The 19,400-nt window shown below is 40.9% G+C and overlaps 1 protein-coding gene across 1 annotated transcript in view; it reads right to left on the minus strand.

Annotated features, from left to right (window-relative positions):
• Window positions 1–2,308: 2,308 nt before the first annotated feature.
• LOC147663585 (mitochondrial amidoxime-reducing component 1-like) overlaps window positions 2,309–19,400 on the minus strand; it is a 63,636-nt gene continuing 46,544 nt past the window's right edge. Inside the window, exons 2-3 of the mRNA XM_086950342.1 lie at window positions 13,243–13,416; window positions 2,309–3,062 (exon numbers count right to left, since the gene is read on the minus strand). Coding sequence (XP_086806468.1) covers window positions 3,050–3,062; window positions 13,243–13,416 — 187 coding nt within the window. The 3' untranslated portion in view covers window positions 2,309–3,049. The remainder of the gene's footprint in view (window positions 3,063–13,242; window positions 13,417–19,400) is intronic.

Raw genomic sequence — 19,400 nt, forward strand, 5'->3', positions numbered from 1 at the left:
AATTCTGATGTTCTTATTCTGGGACCACCTTAATATATACTAAATTTTAAGCTTTATCTCCTTTCCCTAAAATAACACAATCACCATGGTAGTCAAGAGAATCCCCCCATAGGGACCAGTTTATTGTTTATTTATTGTCCAGCCCAGTTCCCTGGGTTACTGAGTTGGCCCTTTTTCTATTTAAAGAAAGGCTATGAGACAACAGCACTGCCCTCTCTAGAGGTTTAAAGGCTGCCCAACAGAACCTCTGCCCAGGCCTCTAGCTTCCAGCCGTTCCTCTTCCAGGTCTCGCTTGATCGACAATCCAAGTCCTGTAAAGTGAAACTTCTCCTTCTGAAAAGGGAATGAAAGGGGCCAGTATTCCTTTGTACCTTGGATCAAGTATGCTTTTCCAGTTGCATCCCCTCCTCTTTCAAGGACTTATAAAGTGATTGGACTGCTCAAACAGACATTTCAGCATGTAGTATGTCGAGTTCCAATGTGTTGCTACCTGCCACTTCCTGGTTGAGGGATTTAACTGGTATTCTATTAGCACCCTGAAGGATCCTTAATTGTTTCCGGATGTTAAAAGAATACCAGAAGTGAGTACATATTCTTCAGCAGGTGTCTAGCATGTTGCTGTCCTCTTTGTTGAGAAAGTCCTGACAATCAGATTCCTGCAATGCCTCATACACAGGACCCTGAAATATCCACCATCTGACATGGCCTTGACTATATTACTGCCATTGTCTATAGCAAGAAATCCAATTATGAGACCTCTGGGTTGAAACCATTCAAGCACCTTGCTTTAAATTCTTCCAAGATATTTACAGCTGTATGGGATTTCTCCATGATGGACCGAATGTGGATCAATGTCACACACTCAGCCCAGTCCAAAGATCTGGGCCCAAATCCATCGTTTTTTTGCACTCCACACCACCCCGGGTTAGACAATGGTGATTCGGTCCATCACCTGTTGTTTTTGCAAATTCCGCCCTAAGTGCGCTGGGGATGCCCAGACGTGGGTCCCAGAGCCTCCACACCACTGGAGTCAAGCTAGCCGGGCTGATGAGAGGTGTTACCTCGAAACCGGTCCGGTCCTCGGATGCTTGATTCCGGTCTGGGAAAGATATGGCTGTTGTAGTTCGGACTGGACTGTTCCCATGGGGCACAGGGTCAGAGCTGATTTGCATAAAGCCATTATCTGACCCAGGGTGGTGTGGAGTGCAAAAAACGATGGATTTAGGCCCAGATCCTTGTACTGGGGTGAATGTAAGACATTGATCTACATTCTGTCCATCAAATTGTTTTTTGTAATTTTCTCCCTTTCTTGCGTGGGAACACCCCCCCCATGCATTATATCTGGCGCAGGTAAAATGTGCCGCAGGAGTTTTCAAACTGACGCATCTACCTAGATGAGTCACTGTACAATCTTTTCTTTGTGTCACAGGTTTTGTAGTACTGATATCGTATATTGTTGTTTTTATTAGATGTTATTGTGCAACTAGTTGTCCTGAAGATGGTCCCAAGGATCCATGTGACCACCAGGGACCGAAACGTCGACGTGTGAACACTGTTTTTGCTCAAATCATTTAATATGATTTTTGTAGATCCATTGAAGATGTGCAATGCCCATTTTGAACATGGCTATTTGTAAAACCCATGTATAATGCGAAAGGTGTTCCTCCTACCATATTGTTCGAAATTATTGGTAGTTTCTGTTGCCAACAATCAACTGAAATAAAATTCATGTATTATTAAAGAACTTGATCTTTTTTGATAAACTGTTGTTATCATTCAAGCTCCTGTGACTATCACAAATTAAGTGTTCATGGATATGACACGATCAAATACTAAAGTTATTGTATGAATGACTCCTTTAGGGATACTTTTTGCTATTGTTATTGACGATACCCAGTCCCTAGGGGATTATTGGGTGGCTCTATTGTTTTTGAAGTTATAAGCGCAGACGTTGTCTGCAAGGGCCCTTTTGAAAAAAGCGGTTTGTTTTGTGTTGTTGGAAGTCTGTACATAAGCTCACCAGTACATTGTATATAGTATTTTGTGTGTTTTCTGTTGTTAAGTGTGTTATGTACCACTATCTATTGCATACCGAATTATTTGTTGACCATGCACCTACTATCATCTTCAAATGTCTGAACATGAAACTATCACATATACGGATGATTATATCAACACAATTGCCGGGGGCCCCTCATTATTAGGACCCCAAGCCCCAGCAATCAATTCACCACAAAATTCATTACGTAACAACTTAGAAAGGTTGCAAAAGAAACTCTTTTTTTTTTTTTTTTTAATTCTTTTTATTGAAGTTGTGTTCAGGTTTTATGCAGCATAGATCAAGGAATACTGACAATCGCAACAAAATAAATTTTTACATTTTATTTCAACTAAACAAAACGACACACCAATTTACTCAAAATAACATCCCCAGATTTGATCGAATTTTCTAATGCCCCCAACTCTTTGAGCATATAACAGTTCGCTTTTTCTAACCCTTTTCATTTTTTCCAGCCATTCCTGTAGCGTCGGGATATAGGTTGAAAGCCAATTCTGCAATAATAAAGATCTAGCCACAGCCATTATAATATATATCAATTTTGCCAGGTGACTTGAAAATGTACAATCAGGATCATAACCAAATAATAACATTGTTGCATTGCATGGGACTGATAACATACAACAAGATTTTAAAAAACCAATAATTTCTTCCCAGAAATGCTTAATTTTGGGACAAAATACTATAATATGTGACCAATTGGCTTGTTCGCAATTACATTGTCTGAAACAGGATGCAGATGCATTATTATACATTTTAGCAATTATTACTGGTTTACGATATAGTAGCCACTTGCTAAAATACAGCATCCGGCGCCAATTGGCACCACGTAGTACACAGAAATTAAACTGATTAATAGTTTTCCATATTTCCGGTGACAAAATAAAATTTTCCTGAGTGTACCATTTACGGATTGCCTTAGCAGTCAACTCTACCTCCCGACTTTGAATTAGACACTGTTTCCATGCTCCGGGTTTCTTCTCCAAGTTATTAACAAACAGATCTAAAACAAGAGTAGAAGTATAATTCGAAATGATACCGGGATCTAATTGTGCCAACATAGGATAAATTAAATTGCAAAAGAAACTCATTAGAACAGAGTTACACGCAAAATTCTTAAGAGATTGTCTGAGTAATAACATCTTTCCCATTGGTCTTCAAGTCAGAAACATCCCCTGTATTTTTGTGGAAGATGAACAATACAAAACAGGATTTAGTTTTGTTTCCAATAAATGCTCAAGAAGCTGGATGGTGCTCAGTATTGAGACTGCATTACGTCTTATTGATAAACTCAAAGCTGAAATCAGTGACTTAGAAAAACAGATTCGTGAGGACTCTTCGGTCAATGACTCCAACGATTTCCTCACAAAATTAGATCAAACACAAGCTTATTTCCAGCGCATCAATATTTTGAAAAAAACTGAAAAACTGCAGAAAGATCTAAAAAACTATAATCGTGAACGCACCTACCCATATCTAAAGAAAGACTTTTTCCAAAATACAGGCACTCAAGGTAACTGGGCCCCGAAACACACCACGTTTTCTGACTCGGGCTCTTCCAGCTCTGACGATAATAGCAGTAGAGGACCACCTTTCAGACCCAATAGAGGGACCTGTGCCGGGCCTTTTTTAGGACGGGGTCAATCACCACAAAGGGGACGAACACGAAATCCCAGGAGAGGCTGGTTTCACAACCAGTACGCACCAGGGTTTCGTCAAACCAGAAACAACTACTACGAGTGGTAATCCCCCCGTACAACCACTAATGATGGATGCCAGACAAAACTCAAACATGGAAATTGTCCCTATTTTCAATTTGTCCTCCTATGAATTAAATGAAAAAGAGATTGAGGTTCTTAGCCATGGCTTGTTGTTTGTTCCAACTAACAGGAACAATGTATTCTGTACACTGGTTGAAGCCCATAAACTCTTTCGTACCATCCGATTGAAATACTTTTTTCATAACACCCCTGTAACAAGTGCAACCAACGTTAGTGGGTTGAAATGCCCTTCTACATTTTTTCCGCCCAATAACCTAATGCCAAAAGACCTAATCACATTTGAAAACGTGGTACTGACTGAAATTGAGCAATTATTCCTGGACAAAAAATTTGTCAAATTCAATTTATCTAAGACGAAATGGACATCATAAAATCTCTGTCAGCACGTGATGATCTTATAGTGAAACCGGCAGACAAAGGGGGTGGGATCATTATACAGAATAAAAGTGATTATGACCTTGAAGCTCTGAGGCAATTGGGCAATCCTGCACATTATTAAAAACTATCAGGGGATCCGACACCAAGAATACGCAAGACTATCCTAGATTTAACATCTATAGGACAAGAAGGGCTATGGCTCAGAAAAAAAGAATTTGAGTATATCAACAAAAATGACTACAGTATTCCAGCGTTTTATACGCTGCCGAAAATTCATAAAAACAGTCAACACCCCCCAGGACGACCTATTGTGGCGGGGTGTCAATCAGTATTGCAGCCACTAGCTGAATATGTTGACTTTTTCTTGAGACCTTTCGTGAGCAATACTAGATCACTTACACAGGACAGTAGAGATGTGATAATAAAATTGGAGGATGTAATGTTCAACCCTGCTAACAACATTTTAGCCACTATGGACATTGAAAGTCTATATACGAGCATTCCGATCAATGAAGCTCTTATAGTCATTCAAGATGTATTAGAACGAAGACCTAGCCCTCATCAAGTTCCTACTTGGTTTATTACCAAGTGTGCCAAAATTGCATTAGATGAGAATTATATTCTATTCTATAATGACTTCTATGTCCAGCTCCAAGGCGTGGCCATGGGCGCGATTTTCGCGCCTAGTATAGCTAACTTGTTTGTCGCAGCCTTTGAAGAAAGGGTCATTTACAATAATAATCCCTTCAGCCCAAATTTAGTTCATTACCTACAATATATCGATGATATATGTATAGTATGGGAGGGCTCTCAAACTGTACTAGAATAGTTCCACACAGGGTTGAATGATTGTGACCCTTTCCTACAGTTCACACTGGAACACAATGCCAATTCCATCAATTTTTTAGATTTACAGATTTCACACCAAGAGGGAGTATTGATTACAAGTTTATACACCAAACCTACAGCACGCAATACATTGCTGAAGTATAATAGTCATCACCCCCGCAATTTGCGAGACAACCTCGCTTTTGGTCAGTTCCTTCGTATCCGTCGGAACTGTACCAAAAGGGAGGATTACTTTAGAGAAGCTAAAACTCTCCAATCAAAACTAGTGATGAGATCATACCCCTACAGACTTGTCAAACATGCCATGAAAAGGGCTTGGTACTATGATCGACAAGCCCTTTTAAACAAAAACAAATGTGAGTCAACTAACACAGACATAGTACAACCTATCACTTGTGTTTTGACCTTTGGCACTGAATCTCAGCAGATCAAAAAAGGTAGAAACTTGCGAGACCATTTATTTTATTTGTTTATTTGTGGGGTATTTCTAGAGCGCGACGTTCGCTCCGGAGGGAGCATCTTGGCGCTGAGGATACTAAATGAACCAGTCCAAGAGGATTAGATGGAAGCTTTGGAGTGATCGTCCGGGAGATTAAAGATCCATGTCTTTAGAAGCTTTCTAAAGGGTTTTTCCTGGGTTTGTTGTCTGAGGGTTTTGGGCAGTTTGTTCCACTAGTAAAGGCATATAAAGAACCCATTCCCAACACTATCACTAACTTGTGGGGGCTAGCACCAATTTTAGGTCATTATCCCTGCGGCAATTGTGCAGCGTGCCCTACCACAGAAATGATGAAAAGCTGTTATCTAAATGGAAAAATTATAATTTTCAAATATCACTCAAACTGTCTCACAAAGAATGTTATTTACTGTATAAGATGCCCATGTTCCTTGATGTATATAGGAAAGACTACTCAAGAAATTAGAAAACGTATTCTAAAGCACCAATCACGAATCCGTTGCAATGTTATGTCCGCTGCCTTAGTCGAGCACTATAATAAATGTGCACATTCACCCTCAGATATGTCATGGTTTGTTCTAGAAGTGGTGAAGAGCACAAAGAGAAGACATTGCGTGGACAGATTGCTCACACAGAAGGAGAATAATTGGATATGGTCTGGTGATACTGTTGAAAAGGGACTCAACTCCTTAATTGAATGGCACTCATTAGCAGTGTTGGGGTAACTTCTGTATTGTTATAATTGCCCCTCTGTTGATAAATTTACCTCTCTACCAACACTCGGCTGAGTGTTAGGCTGTTTTTCTCAGGTTAAAACCCTGGTATTGGCTGTGTTACTTCAGCTTTTTTGACACAATACATGTGATACTTTGCTGAACTTTGATAATATCGGGATTTAGATCTTCTCAGATTTTCATTCTCAAAACGAGGCGGATAGAAACTCTTTTCCCACTTTTGATTTGATGTTCCCTGTCTTCCCTTGATAATTATGCCCGTGGACATATCGGTTGATTTCCCATTAATGTTTGCCTGCATGGGAATTGTGACTTGCAGTATATTCACAACCCACTATAAGATAGCGGCCAGTTTCATCGATTTGACACCTTTGAGCCACTATGAGTATTTCCCGTTCCAACATGGCCGCACTATTCCACGCTGATTGGCGTCTGACGTCAACGCATCTCGTCTTGTTTATGGAACAGACGCGGATATTGACTGTTGCCAGAACTTTGTAGTCAGGCGTTCCGGGACGGGTTTTTCTATTCCCGTATGTGAGGTGAGCGAGAAACCGCTATGCAGGTCTTACGGAGTTCTCTTAGCGTAGTTGGGCTCTAACTTTGTTGTTATTTGCTGGGACCGTTATATCAGATACCGCTTTTATATGAGGGATAAACTTACGAATTTGTGCTGATACCTATGTTTGTTGCATAGTTAGCTGGCAATTCTTGTCCGTATTTGAGGTGGCGTTCTATTTAATGTGATACAATATTTCATTTTTACAGATCACTTTTGAGACCAACACACGTGAGTGAATATCAGACAGTTATACCTTACACGTGGTGCTGGTGATGGTAGTGTCTAGCTGTATAGTTGACTGGTAATGGTCTTAGGTGACACATACTTTAATATGACATTTGACTTCATGTTTTTCAGGTCACAACTAAAAAAAAAACAGCACTCGTGAGTGACTATGAATTGGTTATTTCACACATGTGGTGTTGGTGATGGTAGAGATTAGCTGCATAAACCCCCATTAGACACTCATGTTGGTATTTTGCACCCTGTTTCACAGATGGCTGATTGGTTGGTCTATGTTGCATAGTGTGATTCAGTTGACAATTGAAATTTGTAAGTATTTGTCGATTGATACTTGTATTGATTAATAATTAAATTTAGGTGACTTTTTATCTATGGTCACTTTTTATCTATGGTTTATGTAGTGTTGTATAGTTCATTATTGTCCTTCTAGTGTGAGCACACTGTACAGTCTTTTCTTTGTGTCACAGGTTTTGTAGTACTGATATTGTATGTTGTTGTTTTTATTAGATGTTATTGTGCAACTATTTGTCCTGAAGATGGTCCCAAGGATCCATGTGACCACCAGAGACCGAAACGTCGACGGTGAACACCGTTTTTGCTCAAATCATTTAATTTGATTTTTGTAGATCCATTGAAGATGTGCAATGCCCATTTTGAACATGGCTATTTGTAAAACCCATGTATAATGCGAAAGGTGTTCCTCCTACAATATTGTTCGAAATGATTGGTAGTTTCTGTTGCCAACAATCAATTGACATAAAATTCATGTATTATTAAAGAACTTGATCTTTTTTGATAAGCTGTTGTTATCATTCAAGCTCCTGTGACTTTCACAAATTAAGTGTTAATGGATATGACACGATCAAATACTAAAGTTATTGTATGAATGACTCCTTTAGGGATACTTTTTGCTATTGTTATTGACTTTGCAAATATGACACAACATGGTGCATTTTTTAGACCGCTGACGCACCAGCGGCGTGAAAGTGACGCAAGGCCTCATGAATAAGGACTCCAGTGTGCAGTGATACACATTTAATCAGTTGCTTAACAACTGGCCCACATGTCTGTCATCATGTAGATAGTCTGAACAGCACTCTGCTGTGTGTCTTGGCCAACCAAATGCAGCACATCATGATGGAGCACTGTAACTTTGGCAAAATAGTTCCATCTGGGAAGCTTCAATTTTGGGCAGATGTCCAATACAAATTCTATAAATCCCATTCCTTCCTTAAAAGAAAAAGGGAGGAGGTCCAGCACAATTGTTTATTAGTGACGGCCAGAATTCTCCTGTGGTTCCAGGCAGAGTATCCGTGCTTGCACGGACACTCTACCTGGGACCACAGGAGAGTTCAACATTAGGATTCATTTGTTGACACGCAGCCAATTTGGAATTAATTTCCTGTCCCCTGTTTGGACTCTTAGAAAGTCTATCCCTGAAGTTCTCTGAAACACTGGACATCACTAATGGACAATTGCTAATTAACCTCAGGGAATCGCCCACACTATGAGATTGAGACATGGAAGACTGTATTAATCAAATTTCTGATCAAGAGGGAAGGGTGTATAGTGAAGGAACACCTTGCCCAACACGGGGTGTGCTCAGCCATTGTGAAGTTGCCCTATGTAAACCACCCCACCCTCTACTGTCATGATGAAGAACCTCATGCAAGGGCTTAATTCACCTCATGCAACAGTCGGGTCAAAACGTCACAACCCAGTGAACGGTGCACAGTGCACTCAAGTTTTCATACTTGTTATAGCTCGTTCTGACCATACACTTGGATTGACAGCAAGTGTAGCACCACTAAACAATTTGTGTTTAAAATACTTTGGGAAAGCAGCAAACAGGTGTGCTCCTCTAACCCTTTACTTATATCTACATACAATGAGACATCTGTGGCAGTCAGGCTGTGCAGTGGAAAATGTAAACATTTTTAACAAAATTATTGCTGGTGTACAGTGCACTTATGACCTTCTGATACACCTATGGCAGGCAGAGGGTGCAGAGGAAAATATAATAATCCTAAATATTGCTTGTGTGTGCCCATGGACTGTGAGACATTTAGGACATTCAGGGGGGCAGGAGAAAATTTTACAATTCTTACAAAATTATTGCTGGTGTGCACCTATGACCTACGAGACACCTCAAGGGCCAGGCGGTCGCTACCATGATTGCGCATCTTTCAATTGCATCCAATGGCCTCCCTAGGTGCAGGGAATTCTCTATACAGCTGGCATTCTGTTTTGGGATGGAAAAATATAGAAAAAGATGCAAGTAACTGGGTCTCCATTGTTTGGACAAATCTTTTGCCATAGAAAGGAATCATTACTATCTACAAAAGTGAATTCTTATTTTCTTTTGAGGTATATCTAGCTGGACTGTTTTCTATATAACTTACCCCATCCTTCTGAATGAATGAATGAAGAGATTCTTATTGTGCGCAAACTTTGCCCCATGGGCGTCAAGGCGCCTACATCAAAAATAACAGCTCGTCACCACATGTAGCATTCTATCATTGGTAGGCCCTCCTGAAGAACCAAGTTTTAAGTTCCTTTTTAAACAGGTCAATTGAGGGTAGCGTTTTTATCTCAATTGGGATGGAGTTCCAAAGCTGCGGGGCAACAACTGAAAAGGCCCTGGCTCCCCATCTAGTCAGCCTAAAGCGGGGCACGACAAGTTGGAAAAGTCCAGCGGACCGAAGACCTCTTGTTGGAACGTAACGAGTGAGTAAGGAACTGATCGCACTCGTTGATCCCTCCGCCAGTGCTCTGTACGCCAAGCAGAGAATTTTAAAAGAAATTCTGTGCTGCACAGGAAGCCAATGAAGGTCTTTCCTGGCCTTGGTGGCAGATGATGTCTTAGGAAGAGCCAGAACAAAGCGTGCAGCAGCATTCTGCACAATTTGCAGCCGATGTATGAGGCTCTGAATAGACTCCATATACAAAGAGTTGCAATAGTCTAACCTGGAGCCAACAAGCGCGACTGCAACCTGTTTGCGCGCCTGGGGGGAGAGATAACCACGGATTCTGTTAAGTATCCTAATCACGCTCCAGCACGTGGCCACGGTCCTGTTAGCTTGTAGGGACAGAGAGAGTGAGGTGTCGAATATCACACCAAGATTTCTGGCTAATTGGGATGGAGTGGGGCAGGTGCCAAGAGAAGAAGGCCACCACTCGCTCAACCAAACATCCTGGTCCTTCCCAAAGACCAGTACCTCTGTCTTTTCGCCGTTAAGCTTAAGGGAATTATTAGTCATCCAGTCTGCCACATACTGCATGCATACCCTAAAGCTGGAGGCGGATGTCCTGACAGAGGAGTGAGCCAGAGACACCATTATCTGGGTGTCATCGGCGTAGGATACCACCTCCATCCCCTGCGATCTTACTAGTCTAGCAAGGGGGGCCACATAGATGTTAAACAGGGTTGGGCTCAACGCCGACCCCTGTGGCACCCCACATTGCAAAGACTTGGCAGGGGAGAGGTATTTCCCAAGCATTACTCTCTGCTCCCTTTCAAGAAGAAAGGAGTTCAAAAGACTCAGGGCCAGTCCAGTAACCCCTGCCTCCCTAAGCCGAGATGTTAAAATGACGGGAAACAGGGTATCGAACGCGGCCGTGAGATCCAGCAGGACCAGAACTGTAGTTTGGCCAGAGTCCACTTTGCGCCGGATGTTGTCGACCACAAGGGTAAGAGCGGACTCTGTGCTGTGGTGTTTTCGGAATCCGTGTTGCGTGTTGTCTAAATATTCCGACTCATTGAGAAAAGAGGACAGGTGGAGGCTAAGATGCGCCTCCAATATTTTTGCTGGAGCAGGGAGAAGGGAGATAGGCCTGAAGTTTTTAAGAAGGCCGAGATCGAGGGACGGTTTTTTAAGGAGAGGCTTCACAATAGCCTTCTTCCATACAGTTGGAAAAGAGCCCTGGACAATAGCTTTATTCATGGCCATGAGCATGGGAGGAAGAAGACTACTTCTACACTCTTTAAGTTTTTTAAGAGGAAGAGGATCCATGGGGGAAGCGGATTTAGTCCTGTCAAGTAGAAGGTTCAGTCCCTCCAGAGACAAGAGAGGAAACTCCATAAGTGGTTTGGGAGGGTCTTTACCTAAAGAATCAAGATTTAATATGACAGGAGGGATGTTCTGATCCAAAGAGTGGCAATGGGCTTCCAAAGAGACATGAATATCCAGGTCTGAGGTTTACAGGCAGCTCCTGTCACTCATATTTAATTGGGATGGGTGAAGGAGGGACCTCCACCACCGCGGTGGACAGCCATCTGCCTGTCACACACTGTTTATAGCTGACCCCGAAGCACTCTAAATGTTACATAGTTAATGCCTATGAGCCAGAGCGCACTAATCCACAACACAGCATTTACATTGTTACTGCAAGTATCCAAACACAATACTTTCATGGTTATATAGTTACTACTAGTACTACAGAATATTATTTGCTGATTGCTGGTAACACTGAATGGGTGTGTTTTTATGTTACTTCCCAAAATGTCACTACTCTGGAGATTAGAAGGGTCACACATACCAGTGCTTATTTTGAGGCAGTACTTTCTGGTGCTGGGCGTCATCAATCAAAACAAGTTTCTAGAATGGTAACTGTTGCTGATTGTGGTGTAGCAGCACTGGGAAACCGAACATTTCTCTTCACTGCACAGTTCCTTTCGGAGGGGCCAGACACTCCCAAATTGTGCTGATCGGTGGGGCAACACTGGTTCTTTCTCTATAGCTCTACAAATACTAGAAATAGCCATGGGTGGGGGTAGCTCCCAGAGTGTCACTATGCGAAATTCTGCAGAGTTGAATGAAAACTCTGTTTAATTCTGCTCCATGTCACTTAGACTTAGATTGGTCAGTGCGTTACACGTCTCCTATCTTGTGCGAGTCCCTGGCTGCAGAATGCAGATCCTCGAGGCCTATGAAAAGTCAATGACAATGGTCTCCTGCAGCCTCTGGAGGCTTCTCCTGTGTGCACTTGCATGTTATTGTATGCATGCTCACTAGAAACCTGCAGCGACTGCGAGTCCCGTCGCAGCTCTGCGCATGTGCCCTGGCACCCGGCTCCTTATACTATGCTGAGCAACAAGAAAGGAAATAAGGTAATTTATTTTATTTAAGGAGGTTTGGTAAACTCCTTTACGCAGAGGCGGGATGCAGAGCTCTTTGCCAAACTCAAAGTTCCAAGTGGAACACAGAGGGGCAAAAACTCTGAAAACTCTGCAGGCAGAGCGAAGTTTACCACCCGCCCTTAGAAATAGCCCTGCATTGAGCTCTCATTCAGGGTCGGCTTTAGGGCGGTGCAACCGGTGCAGCCGCACTGGGCACTCATCAGGAGGGGGGGCACTTACCTCAGGGGGGGGGGCACTACGTTTAGCAATAACAAATGGACAACTTCAGGGGACCACTGTCAACTCTCACTGACATTGTTTTAAACTGAAAACTTTTTGTTAAAAAAAGCTGCCTCAATTCCTTTAAACAAATCAGGTTGTTAAACAAAAATTGAAAAAATATATTTCAGTTTTGCAATGGAAAAACAGGAATGGTGGTTTGCTACTCCTTGCAAGTAACCACCCTAGTCTTTGGAGCCAAGTGACCCAACTAAGGATTAGTAATTAGGCAGATTGTTATGCAACCCCTCCTGTTCAGTATTTTGCAAGCCAACCTACTAATATATAGGTCAGTTTGTAAAATTAGATACTGGTCGCAAAAAGATGAGATGCAAATTGCGACCAATTTTTGTGACCAGTATTTTAGCCCTATCTGTGAGAGATAATGAGATCAAACTAGGTACGATCTAACTATCTAATTCAAACAAAGTGTGTCCTACAGACAAGAAGCACTTTTTATAATGTGCGAACTGCAACAATCAATATGCAAAAAGCTTAAGTACTCACCATAGACCTTGGTGATATCTATGGCCTACCTATTGCACATAGATCTTTGCCAAGAGTGTGTCACTCTTTCAGCTATTGTATGCCACACTCAATGGACTTTAGAGAAAGCACAATAAAGAGTCATATTTTTTCATGTTTGTTAGGACAAAAACCATTTGTTCGAATAAATTTTGCATCCAATGCAAAGGCTCTGCATAACTTGAAAAAGCGTGTTGTAGTGTCCTTTGCCTTTATCACCATTATGCACATCAGTTCAGACTGTATCCTGCGTTACCTGCAATTCAGCACCAGGTTTGTCCTTGGCAGCTTCAAAGGAATGCGCAGTTCTTCCATTTCTGGCGCTTTCAAGGTAAGAAAGGCCCCATCGCAGGAAACAGAAATCAGAACAAGCTTTGGCTCCTGTCGAGCAGTGACCATGCCGCCATTTTCCGTAGTGACAAGCCAATGTCTGAAATTAATGAGAAGAACAGAGATAAGTTTTAGATAGTTTGAGGGTTTCAAAACAGAGGACCAGATAAAAAAATATATTTTTCCATTTTCAGGTGAAAAATGCACATGGCCTAATCAAGAAGGGCATTTGCTCAAAGTACGTGCACAGATGGGAAATGTACAATATTTGCATGAAGGGACATGATCTTACACATGGCCAGTTCGGAAGCTGGTGCATCCCTTATTTACAATGGGATGCACCATGCTTTTGAACTCACCTTGGCCTTGTGTGAATCAGGAGTTGTCAAGGAGTTAAGTATTGACGCATATTGGGATAGAAGAGGGTATCTGTGAGCCTTTTGCGGATATGAACATTAGTGTTCATGATCTCATATCTACCCTTTTACTAGAGGTATTATTGAAATAAGCAACATACCTCCAGACAGACTATTTAAAAGGTAAGATTTTGCCCACAGCTTGGGAGACAGTCCAGGTGATTGCTTTTGTCCTGTCCTCCCAGCCATGCAGCGCATGGTAGCCAATGCATACGTATGGTGCCCCATACTTTCCTATGCCTTGAGGAATGAACTAGAACAAAGAAATAACAAGCATTGGCAAAGCCATAGTTCTAGTCTATTAGATGAGAGCTATTGGCTTTGTCAATCTTTATTCATGTTGTACAGTAGAATGGCTGAAGTTGAGAAAAAAGAGATACCTAGCACGGCCAGCACTGCTGGATCATAGTGTTTTTTATTGCTAGCTCAAGGAGGATACACAGATGTTGGGGGAAGGCGGCAACGCTGAGTGTGTGCGGAAACATACAAGCTATGGCGTGGCCCTCTCTTAGCACTTTTTTTGTAATAGAGGGAGGGTAAGGCAAGCAGTAATATGGATGGGGGATGGGTGGGTGGTAAGGCAAGCAGCAACACAGACGAGGGAGGGTGAGAAGAACACGGAAGGGGGAGAAGTACAAGAGGGAATCAGCTGAAAAAGACACACTTGGGTAGAGTATTTAAACACAGCAAAGACAAAAAGCGCATAGTAAGATGACCAGTTCAAGAAGACTAGTAATGCATCCCAGAGGGATCTCCCAGTTTTGAGGGATACTATCTGGTGTCCCAACCGTAAAGTCCAATTAGATGGATGAGAGGTAATAGGGCTCTGGAGGGTGTGACAAGAGTTGTTGGGATACACAAGATAATCTTGGGAAACACAATAGTAATTATGTCTCATCCCAGGTGATTACACTTGGTCAATAACTGCTGGCTAAGATTCCTAATTAAACAGGGCAAAACAGAAGTGTACTCACCTGAGATTCCAGAGTGGTGGCTTCGATGGTACCACAAAATAACATGGACACTTACAAGATACACATGGTCTGAAAAAGGCTTTGTAATTGTGGGGGACCTATACAATAATAAAGTACTACACATGTTTGAGACACCCATAGAAACAGAGGATGGGGCAGGTCGTTTCACAGCATGTAAAGCATAGATGAGAGCAGTAAGACTAGCCTAGGGGCGATGAGACAAATGAGCTACCCAAATCAGATACACTGCAAATGCTACTGACGCAAGTACTCGATAGAAAGATGTGCAATAACACTGTTATGAATCACTATAATGCCCATATCCTACACATATATCACCATACTAAAAAATAAACCGATTCTCCTAATCGGCAGTGAACTTTTGGATGAGGAATGGGCAAAAATTCTGGAATTTTTTTTATTAAAATTCTATTATTTACATCACACGTATCTGTCCACTGCAAAGATAGGAAAAAAAGTTCCCTGGAGGGAAGGATCATTGCACACGGTGCCAGCAAGAAGCAGAAGACTTCTACAATATGCTATGGGAGTGTGCCTTGTTACATAATACTGGAACAATATAGTATGTGTTACCATTGAAATATCAAATACAAGGTTAGATGTACTTACAAATACACAGACCAAAGTAAAACTTTTTAAACAAATCAAGAATGGTTTGCAGATTTATTGTTCTGTCCTTTAGACTGACCAAACACAGAATACCCATCTGCTAGCTGATTTTTAAAAAAAAGGCAAGAACAGAGATAGCCCAATGACAGAACAATACTTCAGCATAGTGCCTAAGCGGGCAGGCCTGTAAAAGATACATCAATGAACAAATATACATGAAATTAGTAGGGGAAAAGGTATCACACTGTACACAGGTTAAAGAAAAAAATTACTTATGGTTATCTTCGTTTCTCTGAATCTTAGGGGCCATTAGTATGGCGGGAGGATCAGCACCGCCCGACCGGCGGTGGCAATCCGCCTGCCAAAACACACCGCCAGACGGCCATTTACCCCTGCCTTATTAGCATGGCAGGGGAACTGTGGTGGACGGAAAGACCGTCTGTCACTTTTCCGCCGGTAGGCAATGGTCATGATTGCCTGCCAGGCTGAAAAGGCCCATAATACGGTGGCTGTGCCTTGCATGCACCGCCATCCATATTATGATGTGTGTGGAAAAACTCTGCCATGGAAAGGCATGCAGTGTTTCATTTGGGGGCCTGCTGCGGGCCCCCATTGTGCATGCCAATGCACAACATGCATTTTCAACATTGTGGCGGGTGCTGCTCACAGCACCGCCCGCCACAATGTTGAATATGTGGGATGAAACTGCCAGGGTGGCGGTCGCATCCTAATTGGCAGTGCGGGCCTGTCGCACCACTTGCGGCCGGTCCCAACACGGCTAGGGTGGGGGCCGGACTGAAGTCGGCCCGCCATCCTAATAGGGGCCATAGTCTTCCTCGTCCCAGCCCCAGACCTTAATGCTCCCTTATGGGAGTCCATCTCCCATACAGGTCATTTAAACTAGAAGGGTAAGAAGTTGATAGTCCTCTTTCTATTACTACTAAACTGAGTTGTATGAGACCTCCCCATTACCTACCCATGATGCTTAACTGGATTGTGCTATATATCTTCCAGCCATGTTCCTTTCCCTCCCCATAAGACAACTTAATTGAGTTTTACCCAACTGTTTTTGCCTCCTTTTCCATTAATGAAAACTTACAGTTCCCTATAGCCCTGAGATTCATGCGGTACACAGCGGCCTTCCTTCTCCATTTGGGTATTTAGACAAAATTTCGAGTTAAAAATGTCGACTTACACATATATCGTGTTGTAAAAATCGTGAGAGAAATATCGACAGGAAGAATATCGTAGTCAAGAATATCGATTTTAAGGTAGGAAATATTGTGCAAAAAAATATAGAAGTCATTAGTATTATTTGCAAAAGTATAGTTGTTAAAAATATCGATTTTTTTAATTAGTATTATGTATTTTAGTATATATTTTAAAGGTATGTGACGTAGTTTTTTTTTGTATAAGGATTGTTTATGTTTTTTTAAATTATGTGTTAAATTGTTACTAGTTATCAATTTTATTTAAATTAAATTATGCGTTTTTTAGTTCCGTATTGGGTTGTGGGTTTATAAGGGAATAGGATGGGAAACAATTTAATTGTAATAAATTAATGATTATTTTGAATGTATCAATACTTGTTTGATTGAGATTTTATAGTGTTAATTGTGGAAAGCAATTGATTAATAATGTATTATTAATTGGTTGTTAAAATGTATTAATAATTGGTAATAATTATGGTAATTGTGTACATTTTTTAGGTGCGAGTTGTGGGGTTTATAGGGGTAAAGGGTGGGAAGTAATTTATTTTTAATTGATTAATAATTCGGGGTTGATTAATATTAATTAATTAATTGAAAATTAAATAGGGAAATTGTGCAATTAATTTTAGGTGTTGGTTGTGGGGTTTATAGGGGTAAAGGGTGGGAAGTAATTTATGTTTAATTAACTATTAATTAGTTGTTAATTATTATTAATGAATGGAAAATTAAATATGAAATTTGTGTAATTATTTTAGATTTGGTTTGTGGAGTTTAATTAATAATTAGTTGAACATTAATATTAATTAATTAATTGATAATTAATTAGAGTAATTGTTTATTTTTTGTGTAGGTTTTGGTTTTATACTGGTAAAGGGTGGGGAGTAAATTCATTTTGCTTACTTTATAATTAGTTTTTAAATACTATTTATTTTTTTAATTGAAAATTAATTTTAATTGTGTAATTTATTTTTTTACATTTTAATTTTATCTGTGGGTTGTGGGGATTATAGGGGTGAACGGTGGGAAGTTAATTAATATTTATGTGTTTTTATTAAGGAAGTACCTTTTTTATGTAGATGTGGGTTGTGAATAGTGTGGTGTTATAGGATAGGGAATAAACACACAACATTTATGTAATAGTTAATGTTTTTGTTTCTAAATAAGGTCTAATTAAATTTTTTACATATTTTGTTTATTAAATATTTCTTTGTTGTTCTTGATATGTTGTTTGTTTTTAATTTTGAACTGATTGGAGTGGGAATACTAATTTGTACCCCTCTACAATCCAACACTTTCCCTACTGTCGCCCTCACTGGAGTGGGAATAGTACATTTTATTCCTCCACTATCCAATACTTTCCCTACTGTCGGACTCACTGGAGTGGAAATAGAAATGTTTACCCCTCTGCTATCCAACACTTTCCCTACTGTTGCACTCATTGGAGTGGGAATAATGATTTTTACCCCTCTGCTATCCAACACTTTCCCTACTGCTACACTCATTGGAGTGGGAATACAAATTTTTACACTTCTGCTATCCAACACTTTCCCTACTGTTGCACTCACTGGAGTGGGAATAGTAATTGTTACCCTGCCGCAATCCAAAACTTTCCCTACTGTTACAGTCACTGGAGTGTGAATAGTAATTTTTACGCCTCCGCTATTCAATACTTTCCCTACGGTTACACTCACTGGAGTGGGAATAGTAATTTTTACCCCTCCGCTAGCCAACACTTTCCCTACTGTTGTAGCCACTGGAGTGGGAATAGTAATTTTTACCCCTCCGCTATCCAACACTTTCCCTACTGTTGCACTCACTGGAGGGGGAATAGTAATTTTTACCTCTCCGCTATCCTACACTTTCCCTACTGTTGCACAGACTGGAGTGGGAATAGTAAATGTTATCAATCCGCTATCCAACACTTTCCCTACTGTTGCGCTGACTGGAGTTGGAATAGTCATTTTTACCCCTCCACTAGCCAACACTTTCCCTAATTTTGTACTGATTGGAGTGGGAATGTTAATGTGTACCTCTCCGCTATCCAACTCTTTCCTTACTGTTGCACTCATTGGAGTGGGAATAGTAATTTTTACCCCTCCGCTATCCAACACTTTCCCTAATGTTTGCATTGACTGGAGTGGGAATAGTAAATTTGAGCCCTCCGCTATCCAACACTTTCCCTACTGTTGCACTCTCTGGAGTGGGAATAGTAATTTTTACTCCTCCGTTATCCAACACTTTCCCTACTGTTGCACTCATTTGAGTGGGAATAGTAATTTTTACCCCTCTGCTATCCAATACTTTTCCTACATTTGCACTCATTGGAGTGGGAATAGTAATTTTTACCCCTCCCTTACCCAGCACTTTTCAGACAGTTGAATTCACTTGAGTGGGAATAGTAAATGTTATCCCTCCGCTATCCAACACTTTTTCTACTGCTGCACTCACTGGAGTGGGAATAGTAATTTTTACTCCTCTGCTATCCAACACTTTTTCTACTGTTGCACTGACTGGATTGGGAAATGTAAGTTTAAATATTTTTAAATAGTTTAATGTTTAAATTTATAATTGAATGTTTAGATTTTATGTTATTGGTATAGGTCTATATATTCATATGTAAAATTTTTTACATTATAAAATAAATATAAATTAATAGTTTATTTAGGGGTCGATTCTGATTCCGGAAACCAATCCATACCACGATTCGAATTTGTAGCCGTTTCCGTACGAATCGTACAAATCCGTCCGAATCCGTAGTACGATCCGTAGGAAAAAAAATACGTCTGAATCTTTGCGCACCGTTCAAAAACCGAGGGAAAATCCGTACGACACAGGACCCTCACGGTGAACCGT

The sequence above is a fragment of the Lissotriton vulgaris genome, unplaced genomic scaffold (genome assembly GCF_964263255.1).
Source record: "Lissotriton vulgaris unplaced genomic scaffold, aLisVul1.2 SCAFFOLD_1174, whole genome shotgun sequence".
In the NCBI taxonomy this organism is placed as follows: domain Eukaryota; kingdom Metazoa; phylum Chordata; class Amphibia; order Caudata; family Salamandridae; genus Lissotriton; species Lissotriton vulgaris.